Source organism: Bombyx mandarina, chromosome 04 (assembly GCF_030267445.1).
Source record: "Bombyx mandarina strain Sakado chromosome 04, ASM3026744v2".
In the NCBI taxonomy this organism is placed as follows: domain Eukaryota; kingdom Metazoa; phylum Arthropoda; class Insecta; order Lepidoptera; family Bombycidae; genus Bombyx; species Bombyx mandarina.
In genome coordinates, this window is record NC_143211.1 from 8262142 (window position 1) to 8283609 (window position 21468).

Genomic DNA, 21468 nt, shown 5'->3' on the forward strand with positions numbered 1-21468 from the left:
AATGCTTTATAAGAATGATGAAGGAACATTACTTGTCTGCTTTACTGCTTAGTGTTATTTGTTTGTATATGCTTTATCATTTCCATGTTGTTGATTCAATATGTGTACTAGTTTGTAAGTATATTGGTATATAAATCTTTAAATATTTTTCAATTTACTTTATGTATGTATTTTCTATAGTAATGTATTTGTTAATAGAACACCGTAATATACCTGTTCTATCTTTATCTGTTAAAAATTTCTGTAAATAAATCTGTTGTCTGGAAGAAATCGTTTTTAGCGATAAAACCGCTTATTATGCAAATACATCCACTTGTTGAGTGCTTTTTTTAAAAAGTTAATTGTGTGCAAATTGCAATGAAATATATTCTCTCTTTTTCGCTCTGATAAGCTCAAAACGCTTTTCTAATTTCAACTTTGAAAAACAATAACTTTTTCAATTAATTAGTAAAAATAACTTCAGATCCCTGGATGCAAGCAGCGTAGAACCGATCGTTGTAACGAGGTTTGGAAAAGGCCTATTCCTATTAGTGGACATCTGTGGGCTGAAAGATAGACGGAAACAACTACAGTAAATATTTGAAAATATTTAAATTAGTTTCTTAAATCAATCTATATTTAATAAATAAAATGAAAACTAAAAAATAAAAAAATATTTATGAATGCCAACCATCTACATCTACAACTACATCTGTTTTTTTAACGCTGGAATCCATTTACGGATTATTTATTAGATCTGCCTAAGAAAATCTAACTTGTATCATTCTTTCAAAACAACAAATTAGCGTTTTTAAACCGCAGGGTGCTCTAGTTTAATGAATCTGATTCCGCGTGGTCTCGTTATATTAAGTGTATTATCTATGGTCTGACTTTTTGGCGGGAACGCGAGAAGTGACGTTGTGTGTTTTGTTTTATTTTGTCTATTTAGTGTTTCTTCAGGTTTAAATGTGTAATAACGGTGGTTTATTAACTGTTCAATATCTGTGTGAAAGTGCACAAATGTGGAAAAATGAAACAAAGCCGCTGGACGTAACTTCTCGAGATCCTCCAAAAAGTCAACTGAAAAAGTCTCAATAAATGACGACCATTTTACTGAAATTATATTCCATCCCAAATCATCTTGTCTCATTTAATTTCGTTTTCATTTCATTGCATTTTATGCCATGTTTCATATTAATCAACTTCATTTCATAATAACATTTTACGTATAAAAAATATATATAAAAGATTAGGCTGTATCGTATAATACCTTTGCCTTTCCAATTGCAAAAATAAAACTACTACTACCTATGGTCTCGATTAGTGTAACCATATGTGGCAAGATCCTGCCATTTTGGCAGGATTGGACTCATTTTAGCTTCTGGCAGTTTTTTGGCAGTATTGGGATAAAGAAAATAAACAAACGAAACAAACGATTAATATTAAGCACCAATTTTTTTATAACTACTTGTAAATTGTTACGTGCTCCGTGCGTGAAATTTAATTTAAGATAGGCTATAAGGTCTTGTAACCATTGGCCGTAAATAAATAAAAAAAGGTTATTATGTGACAGCTGTCCCGATTAAAACAATAGTCTTTACCATAGATTATACACTTTAATGGAAGGGTGGTTGAGTGATCGAAGCAAGTGTTTTGGTTATTTATATAATTCTCGGGTGTTTTATTGGGTTCCATTCCTTGTTGATTAACTAATTATTAGTTTTGTGTTTATATAAGTGTGTTGTCTTATTTGTAAGTATTATAATATAGTAGTTTAGTGTAAATAGTGTAATTATGAACGGCGTCGACCCCCCCGATCCCGGGGGAGGTTATATCCTTGACCCATCTAACTCTCCAATCCCAATGGACACGGAGTCACTACATCCTTCAAGAAAAAGACAAACTCCCCCAAATTCTGATTATTCTTTACCTCAAAAAAAAAATACAGTCGCGCAAGTTATCGGATCTGTTCAGTCTGTATACACTCTACCAGAGTTTGAGGGCAACAGAAAACGGTATTTGGATCAGGATGTTGCTCCCTTTTTAATCCACGTAAGTAAAGATTGTGAGATTTCGTCTAGTTCTTCGCTTCGCCCAATTAAGTTCGGTCACTTTTTACATCACAACAATATCAAGGACGTTGCTAAAGATGGTGTTAAACGTATCGGCCGAAACCGAGTCTCAGTCCAATTTAAAACTGCTGTTGCCGCAAATTCCTTCCTAGATCACCCAGGTCTTGCCGCAGCCAAATACAATGCCGTTATACCTTCTTATAATGTGACTCGCATGGGTATTGTAAGAGGCGTTCCCGTAGAGTGGACCTTAGAAGAATTAGTTTCTTCCATTGAAGTTCCTGATGGTTTTGGACGTGTCATCAGAGCCCGACGACTCAATAAAAAATCATTTGAAAACAACACTCCTATTTGGACTCCTACTCCGACAGTTGTCCTTACATTTATTGGCCAAAAGCTTCCTGATAGGGTTTACTGCTTTTTCAATTCCCTCCCAGTTCAGACATATATTTTACCAACTATTCAATGTAATAATTGCTGCAGATTTGGACATGTTGCTACGCAATGCCGGTCAAATGCGCGTTGTTTTATCTGTGCGAAATCTCACTCTGGCATTGAATGTAATAGTTTATCTCCGATACCTACCTGTTTGTTTTGCTCTGGTAACCATAAAGCCATAGATACATCTTGCCCTGAGTATTCTAGACAGAAATCTATCAAACTGGTGATGTCACAAGAGAACATTTCATACAACGAAGCAGCAATCAGGTTCCCACAAGTTAGAAGATCTTTTGCAGACATTTCTCGTACGCCTCCCCCCCTTTTTCCCACTCAATCTTCCCAAACCCTAACCCAACCTTCTCCACACACCCAAGCCATATCCAATTCAGTCTCGTACCGTCGCACTTACTGTACACAAAAATCCCCCCCAGCTCCGGCATCCAGTCCAGGTTATGATAGGCAAGCTCATCAAGCAATCGTTATTACTCCCCCTTCTAGTCTCCCTAATGGGAGTGCCTATCCTTCAGATGATGTGTCTCCCAATGACAATCTCCTGGAACTCTTACTGTCTACAATTTTGAATATATTTTCCCGTTTTGGGGACTTTGAACTACCGAACAATGTCATGTCTAAACTTACTGAGCTTAATAAAATTATTAAAAATGCCCAAATTCCTACAATGGAATTGTCACAGCATTCGTCACAAGAAGAATGATATCATCACTCTTATTAACAAATACAAACCTTCTATCTTTGCTGTCCAGGAGACATGGCTTAAGCCTGGATCCAACTTTAGGATCCCGGGTTTCTCATGTCTCCGGGACGATAGATCAGATGGTTATGCTGGCTCTGCTATTTTAGTATCCAGAAATGTGATATTTAAACAACTCTCCCTTCCTTCCCACAGTAATAGCATTTTTGCTGTTGCTGTTAGAGCTAATAATATTTCTTTCCTCTCCATCTACATCCCTGAACCTAACTTAGCTATTCTCTCTGAATTAAAAACTATTATTACAAGTCTTCCTCCACCTATCCTTATTCTTGGTGATTTTAATATTCACCATACATCTTGGGGTTGTTATTACTGTGATTCTATTTCTTTTCCTTTTCTTGATCTCTGTGATGAACTAGATTTGTGTTTACTGAATGACGGGTCCCCTACTCGCAGAGTTCCTCCATCTCAGAATCCAAAGACTGCTGTGGACCTTTCCTTAACTTCTCCTTCCTTGGCTTCTAGCCTCTCCTGGTCTGTCCTTTCTTCCACTCACGGTAGTGATCACTTTACTATCATTCTGTCAATTCCTGATTCCCTTCATTCTATTCCTACTGCTTCCCTTCCACCTCTCTTAAAATTTAATATTCACAGAGCTGATTGGTCTCAATTCAGATCTCATTTAGATCAAGAGATAATGAATATTCCTTTGATTAACCCTGTCAATGTCCTTTCTTCTTACCTAATTTTCAGAAACGCTCTTCTTTCTTCTGCTGCTAATTCTATACCTCTCAAAAACACTGTTAGATGTAAAATCCCTTCTCCTCCGTGGTGGGATTCGGAGTGCACTCAAGCTTGCCAGAGCAGATCAGAGGCAGAGAATGCTTATTCGGTTGCGATGAGCTCGGAAAATTTCATCTCTTACCAGAGAATTGCTGCCAAGACTGTAAGGCTTTTATCAGAAAAGAAAAGATTTGGTTGGTTGCGTTTTTGCGAGGAGCTTTCTCCTATTACTCCCCCTTCTAAAGTTTGGAAGAATATGAGACGATATCGCTGCTCTGTTCCTGCTCTTGTCATCTCATCTAACGATCCTTCTGACTGGATTGAACATTTTTCTTGTAGGTTAGCTCCTCCCTCTGTACCTTGCTTGGAAGAAACCTTTCCCTCCGCTTTTTCCTCTAAATCTACTGATGATTTTGAGTCTCCTTTTTCTTGGGAGGAACTTTCAGCTGTCTTGGAGGGTTTAAGTGATTCATCCCCAGGAATTGACGGGATTCCATACTCTTTTATTTCCAAAAGCAGTAACTCTGTAAAACGGGTATTCCTTTCCATTCTTAATAATATCTTTTTATCTGGAACTCCACCTGACGAATGGAGGACTCAGATTATCATCCCTATTTTAAAACTTGGAAAGCCCAGCTCTGACCCTTCTAGCTATCGGCCAATCGCTTTGTCCTGTACAATGGCTAAGATATTGGAACATTTAATCAAGAATCGTTTGGAATGGATTGTGGAAAATAGAAACATATTAGCTAAATCTCAGTTTGGATTCCGAAAAGGTTTTAGTACTATGGATAGTTTAAGCATATTTCTAACAGACGTTCGTATTTCCTTCTCTAAAAATGAGTCTTTAGTAGGTGTTTTTCTGGACATATCATCTGCGTATGACAATGTTCTTCTTCCAGTGCTCAGGCAGAAAATGCTCCAGCTGAGTATTCCTGTGAAGATTGTAAACATAATTTTTAATCTCCTGTCTCCTAGATTCGTATATATTCGTGCTCCAAATTATTCTTCCTCTCCCAGACAGCTGTGGAAGGGGCTCCCCCAAGGGTCAGTCCTCAGCCCGTTACTTTACAGTATTTATACGTACGATTTAGAGCTTTCGGTTAATTCCTTTTGTCAAGTTCTACAATATGCTGATGATCTCGCACTCTATGTTTCTTCTAAGAATATTGATGAGGCCTCTTCTCGCCTAAATTCAGGTATAGGCTATCTCCAAGACTGGCTCTCAGACCACGGTCTGTCCCTATCTATTCCTAAAAGCAAAGTGGTTGTTTTCTCTCGGTCCAGATCTTGTCCTAACGTTTCAATATCTTATGATCAACATAATTTTTCGGTTGTAGACAATGTGAAATTTCTTGGTGTTGTATTAGATTCTAGATTAACTGGTGTCCATCATATTAATCATATTGTTAAAAAATGTGAAAAAAATATTAACATTTTGCGTTCCTTATCTGGTGTCTGGTGGGGCTGTCACCCCTATACTCAAAAACTTATGTATAACGCCTTAGTACGTAGTCACTTAGACTATGGCACTTTCCTTCTGGAACCTTGTAACAAATCTGCTATGAGTTCCCTTGACAAACTTCAATCTAAATGTCTGAGATTAATCTGTGGAGCTATGAAATCGTCACCTATTAATGCTCTTCAGGTAGAATGCGGCGATGCTCCCTTATTCCTTAGAAGACAATACTTATCTGACCGGTTCCTTTCTAAAGTCATTCAATCCCCTTATCATCCTCTTATCTCTAAACTTCATATCCTTTCTGATTTTATCTCTTCTAATAAATATTGGTACCACAAGGATTATCCCTGCCTTTTCAATAGTTTTGTCAGCTATCTCCGCCTTCCTTGTCCTGTATTTCAGTATCAAAAATTTCCTCTTTTCGACATCTCTTTTAAGGCTCTTATCTTTCAGCCTCAAGTTCTTTTAGATCTCGGCATAGAAAAAAAATGTAATTCTGCAAATTCCCAGTTAAATAGATACATTGCCAAGCATTGGCCCGATTGGCTCATCATTTACACTGATGCTTCTAAGTTGTCAGACCAGGGTTGTGTTGGCTCCGCTGTCTGGATTCCCAAATACAATATGATTCTCAATTTTAAATGCCCCCCTCAAGCTTCAGTCTTCTCTGGTGAGTCCATAGCTATTCTGGAAGCACTATCATTCATTGAGTCCCATAAACTAAATAAATCTGTTATTCTTACTGATTCTAAGAGTTGTTTACAGGCTATCGTTGCTAACCAATTTAAATCTAAATCTAAATTTCCTTACATACTTAAAATTAAAAATTTACTTTTCAGCTGCCATTCTAAAAACATTGAAGTTGTCCTTGCTTGGTTGCCTGGCCACAGTGGCATTTTAGGTAATGAAACTGCAGATCTTTGTGCCAAAGATGCCACAACAACTGGCTGTATGGATCATTACAGAATTTATTCTAATGATTTAATCCCAATAGCTAAACAACGATTGCTTTCTTCTTGGAATTCTTGCTGGCAAAAGACTAGTTTTTATAAAGGTAAACACTACGCTGATATTCAAGGCTTTATTCCTCCCCGACCTTGGTTCTGCAACTTCAAAGATTTACATAAACGCGTTACAAGTACGATCTGTAGATTAAGGCTAGGCCATACGTGTACCCCCGTCCACCTGGCTAAACTTCATATCAGGGATAGTTCTATTTGCGAATGTGGTCTTGACGAAGGCTCTCCAAATCACATGTTTTTCAGTTGTCCTCGTCTATCTTCCTCCCTCTATGATCTCCTTCCTCCTGATATTCCTCGCCCCATTGATCTCAAATCTCTTCTTTCCCTTGTCAACTCTCCTTTCGTTTATATTCTTAGTTCATTCATTAACCAAAATAACATTAAGCTGTAGTTTGTCTGTCTTTTATCGAACTAACCCCTGTATATATATTGCGTGCGTCTTATTTGTTTTAGGTAAATCAACAGAGATCCTGTCATCAAACATTCTTAGCTACTCACTTAATTCTTAGTGAATATCTGTGACCTTGCTCGTTCACGAAGCCCGCTATAGAAAGCAGAGTATTATATACACTTGACATTGGCGAAATCTAAAAGGAAACGCCATAAACCTAAGAGATAGATAGATAGATACACTTTAATATATTGAATTATGTTATCTTTACCAACTCTTTCTTCAATTTATCATTTCAAAGAAATGTAATGAAAAGCGCGGGAACCTCGGACAAGGCGGGAGTTTTTTGGCTTTTAAATTTTTTAATTTAATTAATAGGGAAAGATTAGTGAAGTATTGTATTAATTAATATAATTATTGTATATATTTTATTTATTAGTATACGTTTTCATCTTTGGCGACTTCCTGGTAAGTTGTTTAACATCTTCCTATGAACGAGCCGCCTGATCCTGGGGGCACTGGCCCTCAGGACGTAGCATTTAATATGATTTTGAGTACTGAAAGTGATATGGACACAGATGGTTCAGTAATATCCAGTAATAGTCGCAAACGACGAGTAATAAAACAATCGAAAATCTGTAAGCACTGTAATAAAAAAAGAAAGAAGAAAAGTCATAACAATTTAGATGATGCAAATGGAGATAAGAACTCAGACTGTCTCTGCAACGGTATTAAGTCTTTAATCGCTCATAATAAGATTCCTGAACAAATATCAGAAAAAAGTGCTGATATTAATAATGTTTCAATTCCTCCTCGCCCGCCTCAAGTAAGCAGATTATTTTATGAGTCTTCGGATATTTCACCTTATCTTATCCATGTTCAGAAAAATCAAACCGCTCTCAATGATGGCACCACTCTTCATCCAGTCTCTTTTGGGAAATTTCTAAAAAAATATAATTTTTTCAATATTATCAACGGAAGTGTTAAAAAAATAGGAAGAAACCGGATCACACTGTCTTTCTCTAATTATTTAGATGCTAATGCATTTATAAAAAATGATTTATTAGGAAAAAATAATTATAAAGCGTTTATTCCATCTTTTCATTTAACGAGAATAGGACTAGTTCGTGGGGTTCCCATTGAGTGGTCACCAGATGAGATTAAAGAAAATATAAGTGTACCAGTAGGATGTGGGGAGGTTATTAAAGCTAGAAGATTAAATTATAAAAGTACAATAGAGGGCAAGACTGTCTGGAAGCCATCACAGTCTGTAGTTATTACATTCGATGGACAGGTATTACCAAAAAGAATATTTGTTTGTTACAACGCTCTAACTGTAGACTTATATACATTCCCGACTATTCAGTGCTACAATTGCTGTCGCTTTGGACATACCAAAGTACAGTGTAGGTCCAAACCACAGTGCTACAGGTGTGGCCATAATCATAGCGGAGAGTCTTGTAATGTAGAAGAAGAGCATATATCATGTTGTTTATGCAAGGGGAGTCATATGGCCACAAGTAAATCTTGTCCAGAGTTTTTAAGACAAAAACAAATAAAGTTATCAATGGCCCAAAAATGCATTTCATACGCAGAAGCATCTAAACTGCACCCGACCAGTTCAAGATCATATGCAGATATATTAATTTCAGATCCCTTCCCTACACAGTCTCATACTTTCAATAATAATATAGACATACAAAGATCTCCTACTCATCATACTCAAAATTCTTATAAGAAAACATTTTTTCTTAAACCACGCAACATACCTCAAAAGCCATTAACAAAAACATATGATAAAGCAGCACACGATGCTATCATAAAAGATCCCCACATTCAATCCGCAAATGGTTGTGCATTCACCTAGAAAGAGGACGAAACTCTGTCAATTTCAGATTTAATTATTAAGTTATTATCTTACCTATTCTCAGATAAAAATTCACCATCCTTACCGAACAACGCTGCTATTCTATTGAATTTACTAAATCAAATTAATAATAATAATCAAAATAACTATGGACAAGGTACACAAAATACTACAGTGGAACTGTAGAAGTGTAAATAGTAAAAAAAGTGATTTAATATATCTTATAAATAAATATGATCCATATATTATAGCTCTTTCAGAAACATGGCTTAAGCCAAATTCTTTTTTTAGGATTTCTGGCTATACTTGTATTAGAGATGATCAATGTACTGGTTACAAAGGAACTGCAATTCTCATTAAAAATCCCCTCCCATATGTTACTTACTCTCTCCCATCTCATTCAAATGATTTTTCTACTACTGCTATCATTTCTAATAATATTTGCTTCATTTCTATATATATACCCTATCCTACTTCAGATATTATGTCTAGCATTGATAGTATTATAGATAATATTCCAAAACCATTCATAATTTTGGGCGACTTAAATTCTCATCATCCCTCTTGGGGCTGTTCTCTAAATAAAAATTATGGAGAAACTCTTTTAGATATAATTGATAAACATAATCTTTGTATTTTGAATACTGGTGTCCCAACAAGACGAACAAAACCTGAACAAAATATAAGTGCAATAGATCTTTCTATTTGCACTTCCAGTCTAGCACTTAAGTTATCCTGGGAAACTCTTCCTTCAACATATGGAAGTGATCATTTCCCTATATTAATTTCATCACCCTCTATACTTCCTATACCTAATAGGCCAAAATCAACATTGAAATACAGAACTAATAATGGTGATTGGAAACGTTTTAAATATTTAGCTGAACAAAAAATAAATTTATTGAAAGATATACAACGGGGTAATGAACAGGTTGCTTCGATAGCTCTGACAGAAGCATTAACAGAAGCAGCAGATCAGGTGTTTCCTTTTAAACACAACAACCTAAAAGGAATACCATCACCACCGTGGTGGGATAATGAGTGCAGTATTGCTATTAAAAAAAGAAAAGATGCAGAAAAACAGTATAGTACCTCAATGACCAATGAAAATTATTTAAATCTCATTAATATTTCTAAAGAAACAAAAAAATTGTTAAGAAAAAAAAAATTGGATGGATGGAAAAACTTCTGTCTATCCATAGACCCTAATACTAAAAGTCATACAGTTTGGAACAATATAAAACGGTTTAGATCAGCTATAGCAAATCCCACAAATAAATATATTCCCCTTTCTTTATCAGAACAGTTCCTTGACAATCTCGCACCTCCTTATGTACCAGAACAAATGAATTTATCTAGCTGCATTGATATTCATGATAACATGCATGAAAACCTAAATGAACCATTTTCTCTCTTGGAATTAAAAGCTGTGCTATCTAGGCTTAAAGACTCTACACCTGGACAAGATAGCATACCATACTCTTTTCTAGTCAATTTGTCAGATATATCACTGGTATATTATTTAAATCTAATCAACTCCATTGTACTTTCTGGTAATATTCCCATAGAATGGAAAACTCAGTTAATCTTACCAATACTGAAACCTGGTAAGCCTTCATCAGACGCATCATCATATCGGGCTATTATTTTATCTTCAGTCTTTGGAAAGATTGCTGAGAATTTAATTAAGAATAGATTAGAGTGGTTTGTTGAAAGTAATAATTTATTATCCCCCAATCAGTATGGTTTTCGAAAAGGAAAGGGCACTTTAGATAACTTATCAATCTTTATTACTGATATTCGTCTATCTTTTTCAGATAATAAAGTTATTACAGCAGCTTTTCTAGATATATCATCAGCATACGATAAAGTCATTATACCTATACTTCACAGAAAAATGGTCCAATTAAAAGTTCCAAAATTATTAACAAATTTCATAATTAAATTATTTTCTGAAAGAAATATTAAATTAAACATAGATGTAGTGGAATCTAACAAAATACAAAGAACAACCTGGAGAGGATTACCTCAAGGTTCTGTACTCAGCCCACTTTTGTATAACATTTATACTGCAGATCTGGAAACAGCTCTTGGTAGTACAGTCAAAGTGCTTCAGTACGCCGATGACCTATTAATATATTCTGCAAGCACTGCAGCTAAAGATGCAGCTTCCCATTTAAATATGGCACTAAAGTCACTTAAAAATTGGCTAGATAAAAATGGATTTGAAATATCTATCTCCAAAAGCTCTGTAGTTCTGTTCTCGCGCATGCGAATTCCTCCTAATTTCGATGTTAATTTTGAGGGATTACCTATACCTATAAAAAATCAAGTAAAATTTTTAGGACTCATATTGGATGAGAAGTTGACAGGTTTACCACACTGTGAGTTCATAATAAATAAGTGTGAGAAACTTTTAAATATTATCAGGTGTTTGACAGGCGTCTGGTGGGGTGCCCATCCCTATAATTTAAAAATATTATATAATGCTATAATAAGAAGTGTCATAGATTACGCATCATTTCTTTTAGAACCCGGTTATAAGGCGGGCTTTAAAAAATTAGATAATATTCAATCTAAAGCACTCAGAATTATTACTGGTGCAATGAAATCAAGTCCCATAAATGCTCTGCAAGTAGAATGCACAGATCCTCCCTTAAATCTTAGACGTCAGTATCTAGCAGATAAATTTTTCTTTCGTTGTTTACAATTTTCGCAACATCCACTTATAAATAAAATTCAATTGCTTAATGAAAAGGTTAAAAAATCAAAATATTGGTCCAATAAACGTAGTCCGTGCATAGTACTAAGTTACCAAAAGTACCTTTTGATAAATGCACCAACACATAGAACCAAGGTATTTCCTCTTTTCGACAGTGTATTCAATGCTCTAATCCAACCACCAGAAGTAGTAACAACCCTTAACATTACAAAAAATCACCCATATGCAAAACCGATATTTAAATTTAATACAGACACCAACTGGAGAAATTGGAATTATATATATAGTGATGCATCTAAACTGACACGTTTAGGATGCGTTGGGATAGGCGTATATCATGAACAATATGAAATAGTTCAGAAAATCAAACTTCCCCCAGATACATCAGTATTTACTGGAGAATGCTTTGGCCTCTTAAGAGCGGTGGAGTACATACTCCTGATGAGATTAAAAGAAACAGTAATATTTGCTGATTCTCTAAGTGCTTTACAAGCTATTGAAAAATGCCCATTTAATTCAAAACAACAATATCCAGTTATCATTAAAATAAGAAATTTATTATTAAAATGCCGAGGTTTAAATTTATCTGTTGTATTTGCCTGGATTCCTAGTCATTCAGGTATTAAAGGAAATGAAAAAGCTGATCTTCTTGCTAAAGAGGCGGTGAATTGTGGAGATATAGTACCTTACACCAATTTTTGCCATGATCTAGCTAATATACCTAAGAGAAGCCTATATGAGGATTGGAATAAACTATGGTCGGAAAGCCAAAAGACAAAAGGCAAATATTATTCAGAGCTAGTACCTAATATTAGGCGTAAACCATGGTTCTTTAAAATAAAAATAAGTAAATTGTGTTGTAGTATAATAATTAGGATGAGACTGGGGCATCATTGTACACCTGTCCACCTTGCTAAGCTTAAAATTATAGACTCTGACGCCTGTTCTTGTGATACTGGTGTGGGGGATTTGAATCATATATTTTTTACCTGCCCTCTATATGACAGATCTTTTTTGAGCAGTTTAATTTTCCTCAAAATACCATTTCCTACCTCTGTTAAATGTTTACTTTATGATGAAAAGCAAAATGTTTATAAATTATTATCCAAATTTATAATTGAAAATAATATTAAAATTTAATAAAAATATATTCTATTCATACATGATTTAGTTTAATAATTTCTATATATATTCCATAATAAAAATATATTCTATTTATACATGATTTAGTTTAATAATTTATATATATATATATATATATTCCATATTTTCCTTTACTTCCTAATCCTCTTTCCAAATTTCCTTTACCTAATTCTTACAATTTTCACATGCTTTGGTTCCCGAGTTTTATTACTGTCAGTGGCTAAATACATCAATATGTAAAAGCCAAAAGGAAAAAAAAAAAAAAAAAAAAGAAATGTAACTACTGAAAAAATTATAAGAAAAAAATAATTATTCAAACTACATATAAGTACTATATAGTAAGTAAGTACTTTTTATAGTAAGTACTCATTATAATATATTCTTGTTTCAGCTTAAATCAATGATTATAACACACTATTATTTACCACAAATTTTTTTTAGGTATTTTTGATAATAAAGAACATTAATTGCTTAAAGTTTGCTACTTCTACGTACGTTAATGTTTGCCACGTCTTTTTCACGTACGTTTCGTATAGATTTTAAATAGCGTAGTCTTTTAAGTCGTTCGGGAATTGACTTGTTTTCGGAACGTTCAGATCCCCATTTGCTCAGTTCTATTGAATAGCAGCTATTAACGAACTTTAGTATCAGTCTCATATATGTTTGATACAGATCATTTTAAACATTTTACAAAAAAACAATTACTAAGCAAAAGAAAACAAACTTATTACTTGAATTAAAATAATAAAATCTTGAGGTGTTGACCAGACTGGGTGGCCGTTTGCGCATCGTAGACTTAATTTCTCTAAACAACACTAGGTAGATGTGGTGTGCTTTAGTGCTTCACTAATGGTGATTCTGAAGTCATAAAATAATTATTCAGAAAAAACCCTAAGTAATAAGGAATCACTATTAGCAGGTGTGCATGAATCAAATTACTTAGCTTGCTACTAAATCTGTATGCTGCTGGATGGATATAGAATTCAGTTTACAATATAAATTTCATAACAACGCAAAACGTTTCAGATAATAATCCAAAAATGACCTACGACTTCAAGGAATTTGAAAAAAATTCTTCTGATGATGAAAGTATCTCTAGTGATGGCACAGAAGAGGATTTTAACATGTCTGATGGTATAACTAAGTATTAGTAACTATAGATATTAAATCCGCATCTCTAATGATCTAATTTGATCAAATCAAAGTATCAAAGACAACTGTTCTGAAAAGTAAGGCACAACAAATAGTGAGACACAAGCATGCGGCTTTTGAAGAGCTGCTTTATTAGGTTAAGTTAGGTCATTTCTATGTCTACCAGAACCATGAGGGTTTATGTTTAATGCTAAAGATTAATTAATATTGCTTACCAGTAAGTTTCATACTTCCTGTAAGTAAATAATTATTGTTTTTCATTAACAAAGAGCAGTACTGCATGATATACATATTTGCACATACAACTAGTCAGGTCATAAGTATTGTCACACAGTAAAAACTTTTCTTTTAGAATGCTGGTCACAAAAAAGTTTATTGAATTCGAATTTCGAATTGTTCATGAAAATAAAAATGTATACTTTTAGAATTTTACTCATTTTTAAATATGGAGTGGAAGCTTAAAGAAGACCGTGTTGCAGTTATTGCGTTGCATCGTTGCGGTTACGCGCCAATTCAAATTTTTAACATAGTGAAAAATTTGAATATAACCAAAAGATTCATTTATCGTACCATCAAACGATACAATGAAGACTCTAGTGTAGATGACAGGTCAAGAAGTGGTCGCCCTCGGTCTGGTAGGACTCCAGCAGTGATAAAAGCTGTGAAGGCGCGAATTCAAAGAAATCCCAAACGTAAGCAGAAACTGTTGGCCCTTCAGATGGGGTTAAGCAGAACCATGGTGAAAAGGGTGTTAAATGAAGACTTAGGGCTTCGGGCATATCGAAGAAAAACAGGACATCGTTTGAATGCTCGTCTAATGGACCTGAGACTGAAGAGATGCCGCGCTTTGTTGAAACGGTACGCGGGAAAAAAATATCGGGAAATTCTTTTTTCGGATGAAAAAATTTTTACCGCAGAAGAGAGCTACAACAAACAAAATGATAAGGTGTACGCACACAGTAGTGAAGAAGCGAGCAACCGTATTCCGCGTGTCCAACGAGGTCATTTTCCATCCTCGCTCATGGTATGGTTGGGAGTTTCTTATTGGGGCTTAACAGAGGTACATTTTTGTGAGAAAGGTGTAAAAACGAATGCAGTTGTGTATCAAAATACAGTCCTGACGAACCTTGTGGAACCTGTTTCTCATACCATGTTCAATAACAGGCACTGGGTATTCCAACAAGATTCGGCGCCAGCTCATAGAGCAAAGAGCACACAAGACTGGCTGGCGGCGCGTGAAATCGACTTCATCCGGCACGAAGACTGGCCCTCCTCCAGTCCAGATTTGAATCCGTTAGATTACAAGATATGGCAACACTTGGAGGAAAAGGCGTGCTCAAAGCCTCATCCCAATTTGGAGTCACTCAAGACATCCTTGATTAAGGCAGCCGCCGATATTGACATGGACCTCGTTCGTGCTGCGATAGACGACTGGCCGCGCAGATTGAAGGCCTGTATTCAAAATCACGGAGGTCATTTTGAATAAACTTTAGTGTCATAAAAATCTATGTTTTGTTAAGTTCATTTTGGTATATGAATGGTTACATCATGAATAAATTTGTTTAAATTATTTTACATTAAACATGTGACAGAATTTATGACCTGACTAGGTATATACGTATATAATTACAGTTTTCTTAAATCCCTGTTTGTGTAAAATGAAACAGAGAATCTTGGACCGAGTTTGTCTTTGCTCAGTCTATATATTGTAGTTTTTAACTTGTATGCAAACTTATATTAAAAATGTGCCCTCGTATTACCGCTTCTAGTTTTACTGTTTTTAATTTTTTATTGTGTATTTAAGATGGGGATGGTGACAGCCCTATTGAAGAATCTGTAGTTGAAGACGACATTGAGGAAGAAGATGAGGATGAAGTGGTAAAAGCAATTAAAGCTGAAAAAAAAAGAGAAAGAGATCACCCTCCATCTATTACATGTGATGAATTCATTGTTGATATATCATTGAGTCCCGCTAAGAATATAATTGCTGTAGCTGATATTGTTGGTGATATTCATCTATATGAATTCAATACAGAAGAAACAAAACTTGTCAACACACTAGAGGTACATCTGAAAGCTTGTAGAGATATTGAATTCAACAGTGATGGGAATATAATTTTCTCTACAGCCAAGGTTAGTCATTCATGTAAATATTTTTGTTTAAATATTGGATAGTTTTATAGTTTAATTTACACATAGTGATGCTCCACATTCTCAACTTCATATCTCCACTTAAGCAATCAAAATTTTTATAGATACTGTACCTTTTACAGAAAATTGTATGTTGATGATATGGAAAAGAGTTGATGTACAATCGTTGTAATGTGTATGCGCTCCGGTGATCACTTAATATCAAGTGGGCAGTGAACGCCTTCATTCATCTCTGCAATAAATTTCAAATGTTTATGAAGTACTTTTGCGCCACGTTTCGTGCATTGATGGTAATAAAATATACTATGTCAGAAACCATTTACTAAATGTACAAAGTTTAAATTCAATTAGGTAAATTCTGGAAACCTGCTAGGAACAGATATTTGTTGCTCGCACAACAGTCTAAATCACATTTGAAGAGTTAATTTTAGTGATGGATTAAATAATTATATAAAGTCTAATTACTACAAATAATGTTTTTATTTGATTTTAGGACAAATCTATAATGGCTACAGATGTTGAAACGGGAAAGCTAAAACGGTGTTATGAGAATGCACACCAGGATCCAGTTTACCGTTTACTTTGTTTAGAAAATAACAAAATTGTAACAGGTAAAAATCGTGCAACAGAATAAAACAAAACATATCATTCATTATGTTTCTGTTCAAATGTCGAATTCCAAAAAGGACGAGCTCACAGCCCACCTGATGTTAAGTGGTTACCAGAGCCCATAGACATCTACAACATAAATGCCGCCACCTACCTTGAGATATAAGTTCTTAGGTCTCAGTATAGTTATAATGGCTGCCCCACCCTTCAAACTAAAACGCATTACTGCTTCACGGCAGAAATAGACAGGGTGGTGGTACTTACCCGTGCGGACTCACAAGATGTCCTACCACTAGTAATTACGCAAATTATAATTTCGCGGGTTTCATTTTTACTACACCATGGAAGTCAATCGTGAACATTTGTTAAATATGCATTTCATTAGAAAAATTGGTACTTGCCAGTGGAATTCGAACACCGGTGCATTACTAGATACAAATGCACTGGACGTCTTATCCTTTAGGCCACGACAAAGTCAGACTTAAAAAAAAGTTACAGATTATCAATCAAGAGGGTACCTATGTTTTTATTAAAAAACATAAAATACTATACTAGGATCTAGGAAGTAACATTGAACACTTAATATGAATTCCTTTTATTGCATAAAAATGGCACTGGACCACATAATTTTTTTTTTTTTTTATTGCCCTTGTAGGCAGACGAGCATACGGCCCACCTGATGGTGAGTGGTTACCGTCGCTCATGGACTTCAGCAATGCCAGGGGCAGAGCCAAGCCGCTGCCTACCGCTTAATACTCTCCATAAGCCTCGTTTGAAGAAGGACATGTCATAGCGCTCGGGAAACACCGTGGAGGGGAGCTCATTCCATAGCCGGATGGTGCGTGGCAAAAAAGATCTCTGGAAGTGCACTGTGGATGACCGCAGTGGCTCCAGGTAGTATGGATGAACTCTACTCCGGTGGCGGGCGGTGCGGTGGTAAGAACGAGGTGCCGGTATCATCTCGAATAATTCCTCAGAGCACTCCCCATGGAACATACGGTACAAAATACAGAGGGAACCGAAGTCCCTCCGCAGACCCAGAGGTTCCAAACGATCCGAGAGAATGGGATTATCGACAATCCGAACGGCCCTCTTCTGTAGGGAGTCAAATGGAAGAAGCTGGTATTTGGGAGCCCCGGCCCAAAGATGGGAGCAGTACTCCACGCGAGGCCGGACTTGTGCTTTATAAAGCAAAAGCCTTTGTCCAGGCGTGAAGTACCGCTTCGCTCTGTTGAGGACTCCCAGCATTTTGGACGCCAACTTGGCTTTGCCTTCCAAATGACTCCGAAACTGGACGTCGCTCGAAATGTCGACCCCAAGTATCCCGATACTCTTGGAAGGTTGCAGGGATACTCCTTGGAATTGCGGCGCCATGACAAAGGGGTCCTTTTTGGCAGTGAACGCGCAAACTTGTGTCTTTAACGGGTTGAATTGAACCAAGTTCAATTCACCCCATTTGGAGACTCGCCCCAGAGAGTTCTCCACTTCAGACACAAGTTTTGATCGTCTCTCTTGCACCACGCTCCGAGAGAGACTGATGGCCGATATATCGCGCATCCCCCGTGCTGTCATCCGTATAGCAATGCATGCCATCAATAGACAGCATGTCATTGACATACAGGATGAAAAGCGTGGGGGAGAGCACCGAACCTTGTGGAACGCCAGCGTTAATGGTCATGGTATCAGAGCAGTAACGTCTACAACGACCGTGATGCTCCGCCCATCCAAAAAGCTAGCGATCCACTTGCAGAGACGCTCGGGGATTCCGTAAGATGGTAGCTTCGACAGAAGTGCCCTATGCCAGACCCTGTCGAAGGCCTTCGCGATATCAAGGCTCACAGCAAGAGCCTCGCCCTTGCTTTCCAAGGCTTCAGTCCACCTGTGAGTAAGGTATACAAGAAGATCGCCAGCTGAGCGACCGTGACGGAAGCCGTACTGTCGGTCACTGATCAGCTGGCGATCCTCCAGATACTTCAGGAGTTGTATATTAATTATTCGCTAAATATGAATGTTTTTGAAAATATGAATTTGTTTCCTTGACTTATTTTGGTAGTCACCTGAATCTCAGAATTATGTTAATTGATATGCAAAAAGTAATTTTAGTTAATTTCATCATCAAATTTAGATCGATTCAATGAAAAAGAGCTGTAAGAAGTCAAAAAGCTTAGGTTATTAATCGATACGTTTCATAAAATGGAATAATTAAAGTTTAGTATTGTGTATGCTCTCTTGCTAAAATAGTGATGCAATGTTGTTCATTCAGTGGGAATTGTAGGTAGACAAACTGATAACCGGAACCATCCGCCGCCCCTCTATAAAGAAGGTCAAAAGTATTAGCAACCTTTTCTGATAGAATGGGTTGAGTTATAGTAACAAGATTTTTACGTCTGTAGCACCTCATATGATGCCACCCACTTCGATAAAGCGGCATGACACGAGAACCCTCTCATCGTGGCCGCCGGTAACTACATTCCCGATTCTGCGACAGAATGGAAAGCAGTCAACGTCGCCCCAAACACGTCATTTCGGATCCTCCCGATCTACTAACGGTGCTTTTAGGTACCTCAAGCACCGGTTATCGTTCTCGCCGAATCCGTCGCTTGCGACGAAGGGCTCGACGAGTAAATTAACCCTCAGCCCACTGAGTCTCTCCCGGATTTTCTCAGTGGGTCGCGTTTCCGATCCAGTGGTAGATTCTGTGAAGCACGGCTCTTGCTAGGGTTCGTGTTAGCAACGTCGTCAGGTTCGAGCCCCGTGAGCTCACCTACTAGTTATGGTTACGCTGATATAGCCTCTCAAGGCTCTCGGCTTAGGTAGGAAAAAAAAAGAAGATGCCAGTTACATTATATTATAATACATAAAACCTTTTTTATATCATTATTCTCACGGATAGAGAAAAAAACAAAAGTGCGCTATGTTATAAAACGTTTTAAAATCGCCTTATCCATTGTTTTTTTTTTTGTTATTCATTACAGGCGATGATTGTGGTACAGTAAAATTATGGGATGTACGTAAACCGGATCCTGTATTTTCAATAAAAATTGGCGAAGAGTATATTTCTGATATGATAACAAATGACGCACAAAAATATTTAGTATGTTCGGATGGAAGTGGTATTTTAACATCTATTGATCTCAAAGCTAGGTAAGTCGATTCAATTACACTCCATTTTAAAAGATAAAAAGTATTAAACACTTTCGAATAACTTTCACGGTGCAGGAAGATCGCGTAAGCCAGATTTCATAAAAATTGCAAAAATCTAACGTGTGTTTACAATTTAAATTAAGCTATATATATAAATATCTAATGATTCTAATTATATTAACTATAGGGTTGCGAATTCAAAATAAAATAAAATAAAATACTAAATAAATCCCTTTTACAAAGTATTTGTTGAATAATGTATTTAATTTGTATTTTGTATGTTTTTTAAACATTAGGTATTTATCTAATATTATAAAGCTGAAGAGTTTGTTTGAACGCGCTAATCTCAGGAACTACTGGACCGATTTGTAATTATTTCAGTGTTAAATAGCCCATGTATTGAGGAAGGCTATATATAGGCTAAATAACATCAAGCTAAGACCAATACAAACGGAACACCAATAAAGAATGTTTCAAAATCGGGTTTTTTTCCTTTTTGAGAGCTTGCGCTGCGTGCGTTGCGGAAACGGCTAAAGTTTTGCTAAAATAATGTATAACAATATTGTTCCCCTTAAGAAGATCTAAAAAAAATCCGCGACAGCGTAGGTATGTCTATAATAGTCTATATGTTATGGTTGGCTCACTATAGGTTTTTATGCTAACCAAATTTGTTCTAAATTAAAGCATTATTTGTGAAGGTGTTTTTATGAAGATGATATTAATCCCTATCCAAATAAATACGTTATTCATTACAACTATTTAATTTTAAAGATATTTAATAATGAGTATCTTGCTATGAGTATTTTAATGAATATTAGAAGATATCGCAGTTTTAAAATAACATCGCAAAAAAATAATGATCAAGTGCGCGGCGGCACAGATTAAGAACAATAACAAGAAACACCCAAATCTCTTCAAGATAGGCTTTGAAAATTATAGATTTTGAAAAAAATTGTTCTTAAACTTAAAATAAAAAATTGTTCTTAAAACTTCTTGAGATAAGCTTAATAACAATAATAGAAAAAACTTTTTGACGTATTAATGGAAAATAAATGAAATTTCAGCAAAATTTATACAACATCAGAAGAATATGACTGCGAACTTACTTGCATGGGATTGTTTCGTTCAGACACAAAGTTGCTAGTTGGATCATCTACAGGAAAATTTTATTTATTCAACTGGAAGGAGTTTGGCCTTCACAGTGATGAATATCTCGGTCAAAAACATGCGATCAGTTGTATGGTACCTGTTACGCAGAACATAGTTGTCACTTCCGGAGAGGACGGCGTTCTAAGGGCAGCGCATATGTTTCCACAACGACAACTCGGTATCGTTGGTCAGCATCGCCTACCTGTCGAACATCTTGATATAAGCCATGATGGGCGCTACATTGCTTCTTGTTCACATGACAATGATGTGAAGTTTTGGAATATATCCTATTTTGAATCAATTGACAATATTATTGATGAAAAGCATAACAAAAAACGGGATATGGTCAATAATTTGCCTTCAAGTAGTTTTAAAAATGCTTCAGATTTTTTTTCGGGTTTAGCATAATGTGTTCGACTTTACTAGCACGCAGTTAAAGAGAAATAAATCCATTTTCTAAAAGGCAGTCTTTTTTTATAAATTTAAATATAAAAAGTAAAAGATATTACATTTTAAAGGACAACAAACATTTATGAACAATTTGTAATTATTTTCGTAAATCATTCAAATCTTATTTCAGGTTTATCTTTAGTTTTTCCTTAGACCAAGGTGGTCATGGTGGATCGTCTTCCCAACTTTTTAATTCAGTGGATGGATGAGTTTAGAACG

The 21468-nt window shown here is 35.9% G+C and overlaps 2 protein-coding genes and 1 long non-coding RNA gene across 15 annotated transcripts; 2 read left to right on the plus strand and 1 right to left on the minus strand.

The window, feature by feature from the left end:
- Window positions 1–658: 658 nt before the first annotated feature.
- LOC149503108 (uncharacterized) lies at window positions 659–12606 on the minus strand. Of its 6 annotated transcripts, none has more exons than XR_016325786.1 (4): window positions 10757–11546; window positions 7726–7805; window positions 7105–7419; window positions 659–1593 (listed from the first exon to the last, which is right to left on the minus strand). It is a non-coding gene; the product is annotated as an uncharacterized LOC149503108 (long non-coding RNA). The 6 variants fall into 6 exon arrangements; XR_016325783.1 differs by lacking the exon at window positions 659–1593 and adding an exon at window positions 8632–8725 and having other exon boundaries at window positions 7277–7419; XR_016325781.1 differs by lacking the exon at window positions 659–1593 and adding an exon at window positions 10322–10402 and having other exon boundaries at window positions 7277–7419.
- On the plus strand, window positions 1598–21261 carry LOC114250950 (WD repeat-containing protein 55 homolog). 8 transcript variants are annotated; one of them, XM_089740289.1, is made up of 7 exons: window positions 1602–1731; window positions 6289–6503; window positions 13621–13728; window positions 15551–15879; window positions 16391–16508; window positions 19482–19650; window positions 20715–21261. In XM_089740289.1, exons 2-7 carry the CDS (start codon window positions 6401–6403, stop codon window positions 21205–21207), a joined length of 1320 nt encoding a protein of 439 aa, XP_089596415.1. In that variant the 5' UTR covers window positions 1602–1731; window positions 6289–6400; the 3' UTR covers window positions 21208–21261. The 8 variants fall into 8 exon arrangements, with proteins under 8 accessions (XP_089596419.1, XP_089596415.1, XP_028040864.2 ...); XM_089740293.1 differs by lacking the exon at window positions 6289–6503 and having other exon boundaries at window positions 1598–1731; XM_028185063.2 differs by lacking the exons at window positions 1602–1731; window positions 6289–6503 and adding an exon at window positions 12742–12952.
- Window positions 1738–7167, plus strand: LOC149503109 (uncharacterized). The gene is made up of 2 exons (XM_089740288.1): window positions 1738–5405; window positions 6925–7167. Exon 1 carries the CDS (start codon window positions 1774–1776, stop codon window positions 3205–3207), a length of 1434 nt encoding a protein of 477 aa, XP_089596414.1. The 5' UTR covers window positions 1738–1773; the 3' UTR covers window positions 3208–5405; window positions 6925–7167.
- Window positions 21262–21468: the final 207 nt, after the last annotated feature.